This window comes from Cervus canadensis, chromosome 25 (assembly GCF_019320065.1).
Source record: "Cervus canadensis isolate Bull #8, Minnesota chromosome 25, ASM1932006v1, whole genome shotgun sequence".
Taxonomy (NCBI): Eukaryota; Metazoa; Chordata; class Mammalia; order Artiodactyla; family Cervidae; genus Cervus; species Cervus canadensis.
This window is the reverse complement of record NC_057410.1, coordinates 1919804-1938086: the sequence shown is the minus strand read 5'-3', so window position 1 is coordinate 1938086 and position 18283 is coordinate 1919804. Positions and strand designations below refer to the sequence as shown.

The 18283-nt window shown below is 51.6% G+C and overlaps 2 protein-coding genes across 2 annotated transcripts; both read right to left on the bottom strand.

Moving 5' to 3' along the window:
* Positions 1–588: 588 nt before the first annotated feature.
* INHBE (inhibin subunit beta E) lies at positions 589–2730 on the bottom strand. The gene is made up of 2 exons (XM_043447031.1): positions 2161–2730; positions 589–1910 (listed from the first exon to the last, which is right to left on the bottom strand). Exons 1-2 carry the CDS (start codon positions 2456–2458, stop codon positions 1162–1164), a joined length of 1047 nt encoding a protein of 348 aa, XP_043302966.1. The 5' UTR covers positions 2459–2730; the 3' UTR covers positions 589–1161.
* A 3233-nt stretch (positions 2731–5963) lies between these two features.
* On the bottom strand, positions 5964–17495 carry INHBC (inhibin subunit beta C). Its single transcript, XM_043447485.1, has 2 exons — positions 16914–17495; positions 5964–7672 (listed from the first exon to the last, which is right to left on the bottom strand). The coding sequence occupies exons 1-2, from the start codon at positions 17224–17226 to the stop codon at positions 6927–6929; spliced, it is 1059 nt and encodes a 352-aa protein (XP_043303420.1). The 5' UTR covers positions 17227–17495; the 3' UTR covers positions 5964–6926.
* Positions 17496–18283: the final 788 nt, after the last annotated feature.

Sequence of the window (18283 nt, the reverse complement as noted above, 5' to 3'; positions counted from 1 at the left end):
CCTCCCTCCCCCACATGACTTTGACCCAGACACCAGTTAAACCCAGAGGGTCAGGCAAGATCAATGATGACTGGAGGAGGGACCACGCGATGTTCCTTCCAGTGGAGTATTCAGAGTACACTGCTTTCTCCTCCCCAGCCAAGACTCTAGACCAGCGATTCTCAAGCAATTTGCTTTCAGTATCCCTTTACACTCTTAAAAACTATTGAGATTTTGTTTATGTGTTTATATCAACTTACCATGCTAGACATTAAAACTGGAAAAAAAAAAAAAAAAAAAGCTGTAACCCAAGAATACACAAGCACACATCCCATTAACAAAGATGTCAGGAAGATGATGTAATCACATGTCCTATAGCTTCTGGAAAACTCCACACTAGACTACTGAGATGTTGAAAATGAAAAGGCAAGTACCATCTTAATTTCATTGTGGAAATAGTCTTGACCATGTGAAAGGGTCTCAGGGACCTCCTGGGAGTTCCACACTCTGAGAACCATTGTTTTGGACCATCATCCCAGCCCTTCATGATTCACACTTGCTGATGTTTTTTTCTTCATTTTTATTAGGAAAGTATAAACATTTGCCTCCCCGATGGGTCCTGCCCCAGAGAAAAACCAGGAAACTTTTCAGGCTTAGCACCACTCTCTCTGGACTCCCATTTCTGGGGCTTTCCTAAACACCTCCCCTTCGCCCCTTGCCCAGGTCCCTGTTGGGCCTCCCTTCTAGCACTTCCACAGCCACTGCCCTTGGCCAGACCGCCTCCCCCATCCCAAGGCTGCTGGGCTCTTGGTTACTTCTTCTGCCCCTTGCTTGAGGACCTTTTCTTCTCTGGAGAGGCTGAGGCATTTTTCCCTGCCTCTCCTTCCCACACTCCCTCCCGTCTTCTCGGACAGCTTAGGGCAGGAACTCACGCTTTCTGGATAGACTCCTTTATAGGACACACTTTCCCCATCTCCCCCACATATCAACCAGCCTGAAATGGGCCAGAGACCGGACGCAGAGGTGCCCATTTGGGTCTCAGAGGGGTCAATCCAGTCATACTGCCAGATGACCCATGGGGTGGAGGTGAGGGTCAGGAACCTGATGCCTCCAGCCACAGAGGCCCTCTGCCTGGGGACCCCCTAGGTTGATCTCTTCACTCCAGACCCCCAGATCCTCTTGCTAGCTGCAGCCACAGGCCTCTACCACCATATCCGGCACATCTGTCTTGACCACGTTGCCATCACGGTCAAGGTAGAGGAGAGAGAGAGGCCTTCGGGCAGTAGGGACACAGCAGGAAGTACCCAAGGGCCAAGGGTTGTTGGCCTTGAGGAGGCTGAAGACAGCAGAATGGAAGGAGGCGGCAATGCCGGGGCTGCCAGCCAGGTGGGGGGGACACTGGCCGCTGCAGTAATTCAGCCGGTACCCCTCGGGTTGCAGGATCCAGTCCCGCCATCCCAGCTCCTGGAAGTCTACGTAATGGTCTCGCCGACAGCATAAGGGGGTCGCAGGCTCACAGCTGGGGGTCCTCCTCCTGGCCCGGCCTGCTCCAGGCCATTTGGGCCGGGTCTTAAGTTCTAGGAAGGGCCGTTGCTCTCCTGCTGTGTCCAGGAGCTGTGGGGCGACAGTGCAGTTGCCTTCCAGGGGACTGCAGTCCAGTCGGAGTTTCAAGACACCAGACTCCTCGCGCTTCAAGCCGCTAGAGGGCAGAGTCAGGGCGTGCCAGCCCGGGGTTGTCAACCGGTGCTCAGCCAGAAGGACGCGGGACCCGCGGCCTCTCCTCCTGCCCCCACATCGGAAAATCCTCAAGGAAAGAGGGCCGGGAAGGGCGGCGGGCACGGACAGCCAGAGGCGAGCATGGTACAGGTGGTGGGACCGAGGGGCGGACAGGTGGAAGGCGAGCGTGGAGCTGCAGGTGGCGGTGGAGGAGTCTGCCAGAAAGATGGAGACGGGATTGGAGAATGTGGGCGGAGGTGATGCTGTCCCCTGAGGTTCCCGAGAGCCCTGCCCGCCGCGCTCCCCAGCTCCCGCCTGCGGAAGAAGCAGGGACTCCGAGGCCAGTCCGGCTGCAGCTCCTCCTCTCCCTTCCAGACCCGGCTCCCTCTGCGCCTGCTATCATTGTCTCGTTCCCCTTCTGCCCCTTTGCCCCATCAGCTCTCTGCCCGTCTCTCCCTCACCCACCTGTGAGGACAGCAAAGCTGATGACCTGCTCCCCACTCGCGGGAACCACTCTTCCCCGCTGCAGTCTCCGGAGGGCTCTGGTGAGCACCGCCTGCGGTGGAGGACGGGTCCTCCGGGGACGGCTGGCCAGCTGGAGCCCCTCGAGGATTTGCTGCTTGGCCAGCTTGAGGACCAGAGCTCGCTCTGCGTGGGGTGCCAGCGGGGGGCCCCCACAGGAGGGACACGCAGACCCTGCCACCCGTGCCCACACCAGTGCCCACAGCAGCACCAGCTGGAGCTGGACACGGGGGAGCCCCATGGTCCTGGTGAACGGCCCGGGGTCAGGTCGGGGGCCTCGGAGGGCCGGTGCTCCTCCTGTTGGGTCTGGCTGCGTGGAGGCCAGTGAGGAGGGCACGGCGGCTGCAGCCAGCAGAGCCACACCTACCCTTGGCCAAGGGTAGGGCCACCTGTCTTCTGTCGCCTGGAACTCAGGAAGGCAGACAGTGGATGGTCCAATGGGTAGCGATGTTCAGTGCAGTCTGCCAGTTCGACCCTCGCAGCTCACGTCTGGCTACTGACCGGGGCCTCTCTGGAGCCAGCAGCCTAGGGCTCCCTCACCTAGTGGTCAGCAGGCAGACCTACCCTCTGAGCCCCAGGATTGGCCAGCTGTGCTGCCCATCAGGCCCCTGCCGTGGGTGGAGGTTCCCCCCTGGAGCTCAGGTTTCACCATCTGGCCCTGGTCACGGAGCTTGAGGTAGGGGTGGGGGGGGAGTGGGGGGCGATGTGGACACGTATGATGCAAGAAGGAGGAGGATTTCACAGGCTCAATCCCCAAGGTCTGGGGCTCGGGGGAGGGAGCTCCATGTGAGCAAGGTGGGAAGGTCACTTCCCCCCATACCTCCAGTCTAGCTCCTTGCCTCCACTGTTGCAGCAGTTTCCATGAGGCAGCTGGGAATCCCAGTGGTTATTTTTCTGGGCTAGAAGGAGAGCTCAGTTCTTTTTTATTTCTAGCAATGTGGCTGGGGCAGGGGTGAGGGTTTGGGGGGCTGGCGGTAGGAATGGAGTCCTCTTGCCCAGGCCAAGGTGGCGTGTCATGGGGCACAGAAGTTACCTCCTGACCTTGCCTGTGCTGGCTGCCCAGAGTCCAGTTGGACTGGAGCACAACGTGGACGCGGGCTGGAGCCTGGGCGGCGGATGGCATGTCGCTGTGATGTCTGGGGAAACCTGGAGAGGTGGGGGTGGTGGTGATGCAATGTTACATCAGGGCAGAGTCCATCAAGGATGGCAGAAGGGCATGAGACTTGGAAGGGCCTGTCCCAGACACTGGTTCTCTTTCGGGGGACTCCAAGAGCTGCCTAGATTTGGGGTGTCCTAGGAGTGGTGCCAACCTCAGTTAATGGCGGTGGGACATGGGAGATTTATGGGCTTTTTAAGAACAAAACATGGCCAGTATAGCAACCTGAGTCCCAACCCCAGCCTTCCTTATCACACTCCTCACTGCCTTTAAATGTGATGACCAAGGCCTCATGTCATCAGCCTTTCTCCTTATGCCCCCAGTTTCTTCACGAAGCTGGGAGGAAGTGAGTGTGTTTTGGGAAATGGGCCCCTGTTCCAGTTTGTGAATCTCCTGGCTATTCAGCCATTGGGGGCTCTCAAGAGAGACTGCTAGATTCTGGCACCGGCGAAGAGAGGCGGCGCTTTGGGGGCCGGGGCGCGGTACCGCCAGTGTCCGCCATGGGGCAGTGCTGAGCCGCTGGACGGCGGAGGACTCAGCGCTGACCAGCTGCCCAGGGAAGGGGCTGCTCTGCGTTGTGCGGGATTCAGAGGGCTTGCTTCCCCGCCTCTCCCTCTGGGGACCCTGCCTCCCCGCCAGGGGAAGGAGAAGCTGGTGCCTCAGCTCTCTCCGCTCGCCGCTGCCGGAAAGCCGAGGCTGTCATCGGGACCACATCACTGCTACCGTCAGTTCGGTTTTGGACCTCATCACTGCCACGTGGCCATGGAGGGCAGCGATGGGTGCCACGCTGCAGCACCTGTGGTGGGAGGGGGCCAATGGGACTTCTAGACCCTCTCTCCGCCCTGCCTTTCTCTGGAGTCATATTCAAGTCCCTCTAGACTTGAATATGTCCAGAGAATATGTCCAGGGCTCTCCCCAGCGGCCAGCGCCCTCCCTGTCCGTCAAGTCTGTTGAGTGGCAGCCCTCTCTACCCCGTGGGGTCTGGACCCTAGAACTGCAGAGCCGAGGTTTCTGCCTGTGGCGCTGACTCCGAGGGCTCACCGGTGGGTGAGCCCGAGTCAAGGGAGCATCCGGAAGTGACTGCGGGAGTCGCCAACCCCGGTCCTGCGCTGCCCTCTCCATCAGGTGCCCCCGATTCCCAGCTCTTCTTACCCTCTTGCTGCTGTGCGTGGCCTGCCCCTACCTCCCCAGTGACACTTACGTCAGAACCCAGCTATAAATATGCTCTTAGCATCTTAGTCACTTTTCCCAAGAAGTGCTCCCAGGTTATAAATACCCCAGCCATCTGCCTCACAGGCCCGCCCTACCACCAACCTGGCTGGGGGCTGGGGGGTAGCGACAGGCTTGAGAGTGGGTGAGGAAGTAGAAGGAGCCCGAGTGAGTATCTTGCCCTACAGAGAAAAGCCTGAGGAGCCTAGTGTCAGGGCCCAGGGAACACTGGAGCAAAAGGTTGGGAAGAGGACAATTCCACTCTTTCTTTTTTGTGAAAAGCAGAACCAAAAAAGAGAAGGAATAATACAGATTCCTGTTACATTTAGTTTATTTTAAAATTTGCTATTCTGTTCATCTTGGATATTTTTGCATTGATTTTTTTAAAATATTGCATTAAAATATTATCTTGACTGACGGAATTTTTGACATCCCCTTAAAATTCTGTCTCCAAGGCAAGTACCTCACTTCACCTCACCTTAGTCTTCACCCTGGGGACTGAAGCTATAGTTGGAAGGAGGGCGGTGAGATCTGGGAGGGGCTGGATTTGGGGTGGGAGACAGTGGTGGAAGAGGGCGGCCAAGCACCAGAAGGCTTCCTTAGATTCTCTCCTTAGGTGAAGATCTCATAAAGTCAAAGGACAGAGAACTTCTGGGCGAGTAGGCGTTTGCTCACGAAGCCCGCAGCTCAGATTTGCCTTTCTCCAGGAGGCCTCTTTCAGACTTTCTTCTTTACGGTGCCTTTTCCAGGGACCTCAGACCTGGATAGGAGGGGGTTATATGCTGAACAAACACAGACATCACGTTTCCCAAAGGACACACGGGTCTTGCACAATCTCGGCCTTGGGTTGCAGACAATATCGACCCCATGGTTCAGGGCTGTCCAGCTGAAGCGGGGGGGATGGTGGGGGGAGAGGGCAAAGGTCTGGAGAAGACCCAGTCTCAGAGCAATGCCTCCCTCTCCTCTCCCCAGACTTTCCTTTTCTTCTCCCCATCCCAATCAAGTGGCCCTTGGCCAGCTCCATCTCCCAGACAGGACTCCTGGTGAGAGCCCTGAGGATCGGTGAACGAAGGCTGCCTTGTCTCTGCCTCCCACCATGTGCATGCCCACAGGTTGTCACCTACTTGCTGGTTGAACAGGGATCTGTCTCATCTCTCGGAGCGAGGACAGAGGGAGGCAAGGAGCAGGTAAAGCCCAGGTCTTTATTAGCTGGAAGACCAGTGAGGATGGTTCTAGGAAGTAGGACGGGACCTAAGAAAGGAGGCAGCCTGGGGAAGGAGGAGTCATGATGTGTGGGACAGACAGAAAGTTCAGCCCTAAGGAGACTGTGAAGAGAGAAAAGTGGGCAGGGCAGAGTCAGGCTCTATGGTTTGCATCGATGTTTGCATCACTAAGAAGACTCAATGAAGGGCCTCTTTTCAGAGGTATGGGCAGGGTTAAGGGGACGGAGGAGGGATGTTGAAGCATCTAGGAGCTCGCAAATGGCAGATCAAAAGCTAAGAGGAGACAGAGGCCCGTGTGGTTCTTATTCCTCTCCCTCTGCCTAGGTTCCATGGTTCTGTGTGACTGTGGCCGTGTCCATATCCCTACACCTCCTGTCCAGCTCCCCACTCCCTCCACAGCTCCAGCTCTGCCTGAGTTCTGGTATCCCTGCTTCCACGCTCTTGGCTTGTAAGAGCTTTCCATTCTTGCTAGTTTGCTAGGCCAGTCAAACTCAGCAGGAAGCCAGAGGCCAAAGGAACTCAGGTGAGTCAGCCCCCAAGGGTATAGAGCCAAATGGAGAAGGACAAAGAGTGAATGAAGGCATGCCAAGAGAGGCTTTAGCAACCCACTGGGCAAGTCAGAGGGAAAAGGGCTCAAGACATAGAGAGGATGTAATGTTTAGTGAATCTAAGGGAGGGACTCTCTGGAGATCCAGAAAAGCAGGGAACGGGGCTGGCCAACTCATCCTGAAGCGGGGGACGCGCAGTAGAAAGGGCAGGAGGTGCAGGGGATTGTGGGCGGGATTGCAGTTGGGCTGTGGGTGTCTGTCTGGGACTCAGATGGCCCTGCTCATGGTGGGAGATGCATCAGGGTCCCTGGGGTGGCAGTTGGGCACATGGGGCTTGCTGAATGGACTCTGCTCTAGGAAAGGGGCTGGTCATTATGAAGACAGCACCGTGGCTCTCCTTAGATCACAGTGGCCCTCCCTAGATGAAGGTCTCGTCACATCAAAGTTGGGATCATTTCCCCGAGTTGCTTCGGGACAGAGGCAGGAAGAGGGCCATGCCGTACTATGGAGGAAGAGCAGCTTCGTCAGGGCGTGTTTGCCGGTCCCCCCACCCCAGCTGCCTGCACGCACAGGCTAACTGCACCCACAGGCCTCTACCACCATGTCAGGGATGTCAGTCTTGACGATGTTGCTGTCCCTGTCGTAGTAGAGTAGAGAGAGGGGGCGCCGGACGGTGGGCACACAGCAGGACCCGCCTCCGGTGGAGCCGGCGGCCGTGCTGGCCTTGAGAAAGTTGAGCACCGAGGTGTGAAAGGAGGCGGCGATGCCAGGCATGCCCGCCACGTGCAGGGGGCAGTGCCCCGCGCAGAAGTTCATCGCGTAGCCCTCAGGCTGGATGATCCAGTCGTGCCAGCCGATCTCCCGGAAGTCCACGAAGAACTCCTGTCGACAGCACATCCGGGGCCTGCCCTGGCAGTCGACGCCTCGACGGCGAACCCGGTGCTTGCCCCCGACTCTCACCCGAGCTGCCACGAAAGGCCTGTGCGCAGCCCCCGCCAGGATGACGGGGCTCCAGGCCGCCTGCCCTTCGGGGGCCAGCTCCAGGGCCAGGTGCCCCAGGCTGCAGGCAGTCTGAGCTTCAGGCCCCAGGAGAAGCTGGTGCCAACCACTGTCGTCTACCTCCAGCAGATGCTGAGTGGCCGAGGCGAGGTTGGTGTCACGTGGGCTGAGCTCCAGGACCCTCACCTTCAGAGTGCAGCTGGTATTTGGGGGGAGCTGCACAAAGAACATGAGGCGGGCCTGCTGGACCTCCAGGCCGCCAGCTGAGCTGTCGGAGGAGAAGTGGAAATCCAGACGAGTCTGGGTGGAGTTGCAGAGGCCTGTGGACACAAGAAGCCCCCGTCATTCCGCCCTTCTGAGTGTCCGTCCTTCCTGCTGCCTCCCCGCGCGTTCCTTCTCAGCCACAGTCCTGGCTTGTTAAGGACCCTTTCCTTCTTAAAGATCTCTTCTCACAACTCTCTTAGGATGCTCAATTTTCTTTCTTCTTTTTTTTTTTTGCTCAATTTTCTTTTCTGGCTTTTCTTTCTCTGACCATCTCTCCAGTGCAAGAGTTCTTTGGTCTGTCTATGACCTTCATTTCCTCTTTTGTTTTTTTTTTTACCCTTATTTCCCCAACCAGGGATCGAGCGTGCCCACCCCCCCTACAGTGGAAGCTCGGAGTCTTAACCACTGGACCCCCAGGGAAGTCCTGTTTCCTCTTACCCTACACCGAGGGGAGACCTGACGCACAGTTGTGGGCAGCCAGCACAAATCTTATGCTGGTGATTCCCGAATCTGTCAGTCCAGTTCAGACCATTTTGCACCTTAGGAATCACCAAGCTTCATGCCTAAACTTCCAACTGCTTAATTTTGCCACATTCTGTAGCATTGCAGAAATCATTGTTTTCCTCCCTACACACCTCTCTTTCTGTTCTTAGAATTGGTGGCACCATTGCTTTGCTTATCATCTTTAGAAACCCTAAGATCACCTCCCTTATTCTCCACAGCCAGTTCCTCACCAGAGTGGTTCTGATGACTGGCATAAGGACTTACCTGGCTGTCCGGTGGTTAAGACTCCATGCTTCTAGTGCGAGGGGTGTGGGTTCAATTCCTGGTCAAGGAACTAGGATCCCACATGCTGTGTAGCTCAACCAAAAAAAAAAAAAAATGGCTCTGCATTTCTGCCTGTACCTATTACTGTTGCCTGATTTCCCCTCTTCATCTCTCACCTGACCTACTGAAACACATTAATTGGATTTCTGTTCCCTCCACTCCTGCTCTTGTCAGGATCACTAACACCTTCCACGTTGCCGTATCCAGATGGTTTCATCTCTATATTCGCCTTACCTGGACTTCAAGCAGCTGTTTGACACAGTTGACCATTCCCTCCTTCTGGAAATATTTTCTTCTCTTGGCTTTCGTGACTCTGGCTACTCCATCTTGGTCTCTTTGACTGACAGCTTATCTTCTTCTGCCTGACCTCTAACTGTTTGGAGGTCCTCAACTCCCTTCTCTTCTCTATCTGTACTCTCTCCCAGAAAGATCCCATCAATTCCCTTGGCTTTCAATTTCATCTATATGCTGATAACTCCCCAGATACCTATATCTGTGGCCCTGACCTCTCCCTGAGCCTCAGGCTTGTATATCCAGCCGCAGATCTGATATTCCACTAGGATATCCAAATGCTATCTCAAACTTTTCAAGTTCAGAGAAGAACTCTAGGCTTATCCTCCCCGACCCCCAACTCAAACCTGTTCCTTCTTCAATCTTCCCTTTCCCTATAAAAGTATTGCTTAATCCAAAGTCTTGCTTGCCCTCATTCCCTTCTGTGAAATAATCTGCAGACCTGTCAACTATATCTCCAGTTCATAATATAATTTCACTTAACCCCACCTCCTCTACCATACATTAGTTCAACCCACAATCATCTTTTTCCTGAACTATGGCAATAGCTTGCCAAGTGGTTGGTTCACTCTTGCCCACAAAACCACATTAGTCAGAGTAATTTTTTTTTTTCTGGCTGTGTTATGTGGCATGTGGGATCTCCGTTTCCTAACCAGGGATCGAACTCACACCTACTGCAGTTGAAGCACGGAGTCTTAACCACTGGACCACCAGGGAAGTCCCAGAGTAATTTTTTTATAGCATAAATCTGATCAGCTTAATCCTCTCAGCCTAAAACCCTTCAAAGGCTTCCCATTGCTATTTGAATAAAATCTAAACCCCTTAACAGGGACTTCCCTGGTGGTCCTGTGGTTAAGAATCCACCTTCCAATGCAAAGGACGTGAGTTCAATCTCTGATCCTCGGGGAGCTAAGATCCCACATGCTGTGGTGCAGCTAATCCCGAGTGCCACAACTGGAGAGACCCAGTCACCACAAGGAAGAGCCTGCACACTGGAACGAAGACTCATAACAGCCAAAGTTAGAATAAATAAACCCCCTAACATTCTTGCCTAGAGAAATCCATGGACAGAGGAGCCTGGCGGGCTACGGTCCATGGACACTCAGAGTCAGACACAACTCAAGCAACTTAGCACACACACACAGCCTAGAAAACTTGTATGATTAGGCATTCTGCCACTTAATGACTATATTCTACCTGTACTGGTTTTTTTCTGTTCCTTGAACTCTTACGAAGCATGGACCCACCTCATGGTCTTTGCACTTGCTGTTTTTCCCTTGTCTGGAATGTCTTTCCAAGAATGTTGAATGACTGGCTCCTTCTTGCCATTCAGCTCAAATTTGCTTCTTTAGAGGGGCTTCCCTGACTGACCTAGCTAAAACGGCCTTCAACTTTACCCTCATCTCTTTAATACACCATCCTGTTTAACTGGTCTTTATAGCCACTGTCACTCTCTGTAATCATCTTGGCTTTTTTGTTCATTTGTTGACTATATGCTTCTCCTTCCCGCTTCTTCCCCCATCCCCACTCCCAGCCAGAATGTAAACTCCACAAAGGTACAGACCGTGTCTGTGTGGCTCACCACTGTATCCCTAGCACCTGGTACATAATAGGCATTCAATAAACACTTTTTGAGTGGATGGCTTTTCATTCTTTTTTTTAATTCATTTTTTTTTTTGAATGAACCATTTTTAAAGTCTGTTTTGAACTTGTTACAGCATAGCTTCTGGTTTATGCTTTGGTTTTCAGCTGCGAGGCATGTGGGATCTTAATTCCCTGAGTAGGGATTGAATCCCCATCTCCTGTGTTGAAAGGTAAAGTCTTAACCACCGGACTGCCAGGGAAGTCAGGTCTTTCATTCTTATTTTATGCTGACATCAGAATTATTTTCCAAAAGGCTAGATCATAAAATTCATAGTTTAAAAAGACTTATTGATGAATACACCTGTTTTAGGAGGCAATTAAATGCCATTATGTTTTGGCCTTAGTGACCCCTTTTTTAAATTTAAGTAAAGAATGCTTTATCGTGGGAATGTCACTGATACGCTCATGGGCATAAAAGAACAGAAACTAAAATTCAACTAGACTTGGTGTGAATTGTAGAGCCTGGAATATGGTTGTTCTAGACAGCTCTGAAAGTCTGCAAGATCTCAGTCATCTCAGTTTCCCTATGGAAGTCTACTCCCTTCTCCTCTTTCCGTGGATCTACCTCTTTTGCCTCGCTGTGAGCTTCCTCAGGTCTCTAAACGGTGGCCCCCGCTCCTGAGTCTACAGAACTTTTAACTTAGCTCTTCCTAGCTAAGTGATCTGATTCTTTAGTGTTCCAATTCCAAAATCTTAAAAGAAGAATCTGACTGGCTCAGGTAATCTTTTCTTGTTAGGTCACTAAGCGCCCTTACCTTTTAGAACCTCGTAAGTCACCCCAGTCATGGCACGCAGACACAGAACCAGCAGGGGCCGTGGTGGACTTCTACATCGCTGACCATCGGTGAACAACGCCTCCCAATATTCACGGTTTTGTGCGAACCCTTCCCATATTAATTCTGGGCTTGGCCCCTGACTTGATTTGGCCAACGAGAGGTAGGCAAGCACAGTGCAAGTAGATGCTTAATAAGTACTTAATAAGTACTTTGAGGCTTCCTCCTCTTGGAAGGAAACCTTTATTTTATTTATTTTTTATTTTTTTGAAACCTTTATTTTAAATTGCTTTTTTTCATTTGGCTGCATGTGGGACCTTAGTTCCCTGACTGGTTATTGAACCTGCGCCCCCTGTATTGGAGGTGTGGGGTCTTAACTCCTGGACTACCAGAGGAGTCCAGGAAACCTCTAAATGCTTTAAAGACACTTGGGCTAGACTACGGAATGGTGAGGATCCATGTGGAGAGAGACTTCGGAAGATCAGAGGCCCTCCTAGAGATTTCAGCTCCATCTGAGAACGCAATTACTTGAATGACCTCAGCGATCCCACATCAAGTGAAAGAACTGTCCAGAATAAGTCCAGTCAAACTACAAAATCACAGAAAATACTGATTTTTTTTTTTTCCTTTAAGCCTCAATGTTTGAGCTGATCTGCTCTAATAATGGATAACTAAAACAGAAATAAGTATCTGAAATGGGGTACACCATAGCGAAGGCTTAAAATGTGCAGTACAGGCTTAGGGACTGGGTGTCAGACAAGGGATGGAAGGACAGCAGGGAGTCTGTTAGTGAAGGCAGGAAGGACAGTGAGGAGTCGCTGTTGGAAGCTAGAGAAAGGGGAACCTGTGTTATGTATTGGCTATCGTCTCTGGTAACTTGGAAGCTAGAAATGGTATCTAACAAAGTTGTGAATTTAGCTAAAGATATTTCTGGGCAGAACGTTGAAAGTGCCAATTGGCTTATTTTAGCTGCCTATGATAAGGCATCTCAAGAGTGAGATGAACTAAAAAAGGAACTGTTCAATGTTCAAGCAGAATTTAGAGAAAAACTTTCCAACAGGACTTGTTAGATTGAACAATAAAATATTTCTTCATTCCTCAACTCTGGCAAAAGGTTCTCAAACTAAGAAATGGTCTTAGGGCAAAAATCAATCCCAGGACACTGCAGGTAAAACATGGCTTCAGAGTTATGATCAAAACAGTAAAGGGTAAGCTCTAAGACCTTTTGTTAGGATCTAACATCTTTGCTAAGATTTTTTTTTTTTCTTGGTCACACTAGTTCCCCAGCCAGGGATGGAACCAGCGCTGCTGCAGTGGAAGCACAGAGTCTTAATCACTGGGCCACCAGGGAAGTTCAAAGATCTAAAACGTAAGATGTTTCTCTATAGATTCTCTCAGCTAGACAGAAGGGCTTCTAAGAATCTTATCCCCCAACACCCTGACTTGTAACCTAAAGACGAGCATCTGTCTTGATAGAATGGAGTGCCTTTTGTCTGACTGAGTAGACTATAATTTATCATTTAGAAGGCTCACAGAGTGTTAAAGAGAACTTTAATAGTGAAAGCAGCACCAATTTGGACTAAAAGAGATAGAGATGATTCAGAATGAAAAGAAGTCTCCAGGTCTCCAGGCCCCCAACTCTTTTGGGCAGATACAGGCTGAGAAAACTGCTCAGCTGCAAACACAGGCCACTTTTTATTTAAAAGGAAAGACATCTGGGGCTGGCACTATGGGTTGAGAGAGCGGATCTAGAAGCCTAGGAGAGCAATGGTGGGCTTTTCTTAAGAGGAGAGGAAAATTGCAGAAAAAGGCCTCAACCAAAGAAACTCCAGACTGAGGGTAGAATTTTCATGGACCAGTGACTGCTCTGTGTCTTCCTCCCGTCTCCCATTTTGAACAGATGTTATCTACTATGGTTATTCCATTCCTGTCTCAGCATTGTACGTTAGGTATGTGGGAAGCAGATAACTTGAATTTTTAGGTCAAAGGCAGTGTTGTGCTGGTAAATATTTAACAACTGGATTCCAAAGTGGGGGGAAAAGGCGCTGACTAACAGCGTTAGCCAATTTCTGAGGAATACATTCTCCTACACTGGCCAAATTCAGACTGCCAGTGTGATACCTCTGGATGCACCGTTGGCAGATGTTCACCATCAGGCTTCAAGAACCAGTCTGAGCCAGTGTCAGGACACCACCAGAGGTTCTTCCCCTGGTTTCTCCGGGGCCCCAAGCTCCTTCTCTTTGTATCTCCAGCAAGAACAATTCTCAGATCTTCTCTTTCACACAATGGTGGAGATGATAGCTTAAGTTGGAATGAAAACTTAAAACTAATAAAATATTTAAATATAAAAGATAGGATCCAGGGATCAGTCATTCTCACCTCCAAAGTTCATTTTGGGTCACACCCCCTCAGCCTGAATGTTGTATTCATTCATTGATTAGCAAATATGGAAAGTATATAGACTTTAAAGTCAGAGAGAACTGTGTTTGAATTCTGCCCTTTGTAAGCTGTATGACCTTGGCCATGTAAATTATCTTCGAGTTTCAGTTTCTGCATTCTTAAGATGGGAATAATGAAATGTTAGTCGCTCTTTGTGACCCCGTGGACTGTAGCCCGCCAGGCTCCTCTGTCCATGGAATTCTCCAGGCTAGAATACTGGAGTGGGTTGCTGTTTCCTTCTCCAGGGGATCTTCCTGACCCAGGGATCGAGTTTGGGTCTCTGGCATTGCAGGCAGATTCTTTACCGTCTGAGTGACCAGGGAATGATAAAGTCTACTTTATGCCAGGATTAACTGAGAGGAGGCAGGTACAATAAACACCTGGTAATGGTCATTCCTGCCACGGTGTGCAGGACCTGGGCTAAGCGTCAGGGACACAAAGGTGAGAAAAGCCGACCAGGAGGCACAGAGGTGAGGAAGCCACCTGCCAATGCAAGGGACAGGGATTCGACCTGTGAGCTGGGAAGATCCCACATGCGAGGAGCAACTAACCCCATGAGCCACAACGACTGAGCTCACGCGCTGCAATCCCCGAAGCCCTCACGCCTGGAGCGTGCGCTCTGCAACAAGAGAAGCCACAGCAGTGAAGACCCAGGGCAACAAAAAATAAAACAAATACTGATAAAAATGAATTCATAAGGCTTAGTAGCAGATAGGATGGTAACAGCAATAAATAATAATAAAAACAACCAGGATTGTGGTTTTCAAGGGACTCAAGGTTTCACGGCCACTGTCCACTTTGTGTTCATCCACTCCAAACTGCCTTCAGCTCCAAATGCAGTCCGTTTCTTCAGATTTTCACTCGTGTGTTTCCATTTAGGATGTTGCGGACCATTTTTCACCCACTGGCGTTAGGCTTCCTGTGCAATCGAGCCTGTTTGTAAACTGCCCAGTGACTGACTTCTGGCCGTCAAGTACCTGTGTCCATAGCCAGCATTCATTTCATTCTGCCTTGTATGCTAAGTAATTTATTCCTAGCAGTATCAATTAAACTCTTCATGGGCAGGAGCTGAGTCTTCTAAGTTCCCTTGAACCTTCTCCTTTCTAAGTGAAAGAAAGTGAAAGTGTCAGTCGCTCAGTCGTGTCCGACTCTTTGCAACCCCACGGACTGCAGTCTGCCAGGCTCCTCTGTCCGTGGGTTTCTCCAGGCAAGAATACTGGGGTGGGTTGCCATTCCCTTCTTCAAGGGATCTTCCTGACCCAGGGATTGAACCTGGGTCTTCTGCATTGCAGGCAGATTCTTTACTGTTTGGGCCACCAGGGAAGCCCATCCTTTCTAAGCACATTAATTAGTTCACTTAATTCTCTCAACTACCCTCTCATTATCTCTGTTCTGCAAATGAGAAAACTATCAACAACCCAGGACATATATTAACAAGTGGCTGAGCCGGAATTTGAGCCCAGTTTATCTGGCTCCAGAGTTTGTGATCTATATTATGAGCAGAAACCCTTTTCTGAGCTGGAATAGGGTCTCATTCATCACTGGGGACTCTAGACATGGCCAAGCTGACCTACAGAATGGTTTGGTTGTTTGTCAAGCATCCGCTCTGTTTGCAAGAGGCAGAGTGGTATGATGGTCAAGGTCAAGGATTTGAGACCTAGGCTGTCTGGTTCCACCTCCTACTGGTCATATGACCTTGAGCTAGCTACTCCACCTCTTTGAGCCTCAGTTTCATAACTTCTAAAATACAGACAACAATAGTATTTGCCTACCTGACTTGCGAGGCTTTTAAGGAGTTAGTATCTGTAAAAGGCTTAGAACACTATAAACATTGTACGTGTGTGTGTTTAGTCGCTTCAGTCACGTCCGACTCTTTACAACCCTATGGATTGTAGCCTGCCAGGCTCCTCTGTCCATAGGATTCTCCAGGCAAGAATACTGCAGTGGGTTGCCATGTCCTCCTCCAGGGGATCTTCACGACCCAGGGATCGAACCCGACTCTTGTGTGTCTCCTGCATTGCAGGCAGGTTCTTTACCGCTGAGCCATTGGGGAAGCCCAAATATTGTATAAGTGTTAGTTATTTCTACTATATGCTAGTCTCTGGTGATAACGTGAAGAATAAATGACAGTTCCTGAACTCAAGGGGTTGAATTCTATGGGAAGACAGACTTCATAGAAAACCTGGAAACAGGCAATTCCACAAGGAAGGTCCAGGTTCCGGGTGAGGGTATGGGAGCCACAGGAGAGGGGGCCCCTCAGCCTCAAGTCAGGGTGGGCGTTTTCAGGATAGGAGTGCTGGGTCTTGAAGGAAGTAAATGCCGACCAAGGGAAAGGGACCAGGATTGGGAAGGGCCTTCTAAACCTAAGACAAAACTTGCAAGAAGCTCAGAGGCAAGAGAGATCATTTGTTTAAGTTCTGTTTCTCAGATCCTGTCTCTGAATTCTTTTTTTTTTTTGGCCCCACCTTGAGGCTTCTGAGATCTTAGTTCCTCAGCCAGGGATTGAACCTGGGCCCTCAGCCATGAGGGTGCAGAGTCCTAAGCCACTGGCATGCATGCTCAGTCACGTCCCACTTTCTGTGACCCCTGGACTGCAGCCCGCCCACCAGGCTCCTCCATCCATGAAATTTTCCAGGCAAGAAAAATGAAATTGGTTGCCATTTCCTACTCCGAAACCTCTGGACCACCAAAGAATTCCCCTGTCTCTGAATTCTTGATATTCTCTCCAGCTGCCCACTAAATTCTCTACCCCCAGCCCCATTTTGATCTATCCTTTAAATATCTTTCTAAGCCCCATTTTTACCCTGTTCTGATGTAGGGACCCAAGGTCACCAAGCAAGAGGACAGGAGTCGGTGGAGCGAAATTGTAATCGGAGTTTTTCACTTTTCTACCTTTTACCCAAATGAGGTATCTGGGGGAGGGGGGACGGGGTACAGACAGGCTGGATCCTGGGGCCAGAGGAGGGACAGACTCTGCAGTTCCCAGACCCTGCGTCCAGGCTCAGGAAGTGGGTGGGCTCACATCACAGCCTGTGGAAGTGTGTGGGGCCTGCAGAGAGAGGAACCAGGGGAGATGGGGTAGGCAGTCTCAAAGAGAAGTGAAAGGTACCCACTTCTCAGGTGCCCATGGGTCAAGTCTAAACTATAAGGGAGCGCTTGGGTGGGTGGGGGTTGGGAGCCTGGGATTAGGAGACTATAGGCTGTGGGAGGCCAGAGTTGGGATGGCTTTGGGGAGAAAGTCAGAGGCTAGATATCAGGGAGGAAGCTTTTCGTTTCCTGAGGAGATGGAGTTTGGGGGAAGATCTACAGGCCAAGAACCCACCTGTCTCGGCAAAGCTGATGATGTCATACTCCTGGCCCCCGTCGGCTTCCGGAAGCGCCCCCTGCGGGGGCCCGTGGAGGCGCTGCAGGGCCGCCCGCAGGGCAGCTCGGGACACCGGCCGGCCCGGGGTGGGGCGCTGGCTGAGGCGCAGCTGGTCCAAGATGCGCCTCTTGGCCAGGTTAAGCAGCAGCTCCCGGTGGCTCTCCACGTCCAAGGCCGGCTCCCCGCAGGCTGGACACTGTCTGTCAGCTCTGGGAGCGGCCCCCATGGCTGCAGCCAGGACCAGGACGGCCAGGAACAAGGAGCAGATCATCGCCAAGGGGCCTGCTTGAGCTCCGCGCCTGAGACAGAGCTGCAACCCCGGGCTTCAGGGTCTCGGCTCCTTCCCTGCCGGCCGCCGGGGGCCCCGGAAGCAGAGTGTGTCCAGCTGGCATGAACCCTGGCTGGGGGGGGTAGCGCAGTCAAACCTCCAGCTTGAGAGATGAAGTCAGTTACAGGTAGAAGCTGGCAGAAGCCTCATCGCCAACGAAAGTGCAGCGTGGGGGATGTGAGGCGAGGTTGGTTCCGCTGTCCCTCGGCCAACTTTGGGAGAGAGTGGGTTACCCGTGTGGGCCGCCAGGCCTGGGGACAAAGGTCAGAGATGAAATTCCTCTTCGGATTGATAGCCTTGCTCGGAAGCCTGGCAGTAGGGGGTGGGAGTGGGGTGTGGAGATCAGAGGTTTAAAGATAGAACATTAGAACATGGCTTTCAAACGCAAGGGGGTCATGGGCAGGACACTGTAGGTCATTGTCATGTAGGTTGTGGAGAGTTCATTTTCCACTGCCTGGGCCTTCTCAAAGCCCTGCCGCCCTCTCGCCCCTCCCAGAGGCTCACAGTCCACACTCCTCTGTAGCCCCGGGTTGGGTTTTGCCCTGTGGGGCTCACAGTCACCTCCAGTCTGACGGTTAAAGGAGGGGAAGAGCACTGTTGTAGCCAGGTCTTCTGGGTCCTCAGAGGGAGGTCTGAAGTGGAGAAGGAGCGTGAGATCTAGACTGCCTCAGACTTGGAGGTTTCTCCTTTTCAGGAAAATACATTCTGAGATTTCTCAGAATTCCTGGTGTTCTACCCCAAAGGTCCTGAGTAGCAGGTCTCCAAGGACAAGCCTCTGCGCCCACAGCCGGGATTTACCTGGCAGGGGTGGGCAGGTGGAGTTAGGAATAAAGGTTTTCAAGCCAGATGGCCCGGGTTAAAATTCTGTCTCTTCCTTTCATAAGCCGTATGACTGTGGGCAAACAACCTGATCTCTCTTACTTCAATTTCTTCATCAGAGAAATGGGAAAAATGGTCATTCATGATTCCAAAATCCAAAAAACCTTGTAATCCATACTAC

Excerpts from the sequence above, each read along its gene's own strand:
- INHBC (XM_043447485.1), bottom strand. The coding sequence starts at position 17,226 with ATGATCTGCTCCTTGTTCCTGGCCGTCCTGGTCCTGGCTGCAGCCATG. Across the intron at positions 7,673-16,913 it reads CATCAGCTTTGCCGAGACAG|GCCTCTGCAACTCCACCCAG; the intron begins GTGGGTTCTTGG and ends TTGTGTCCACAG.
- INHBE (XM_043447031.1), bottom strand. The coding sequence starts at position 2,458 with ATGGGGCTCCCCCGTGTCCAGCTCCAGCTGGTGCTGCTGTGGGCACTG. Across the intron at positions 1,911-2,160 it reads CAGCTTTGCTGTCCTCACAG|ACTCCTCCACCGCCACCTGC; the intron begins GTGGGTGAGGGA and ends TCTTTCTGGCAG.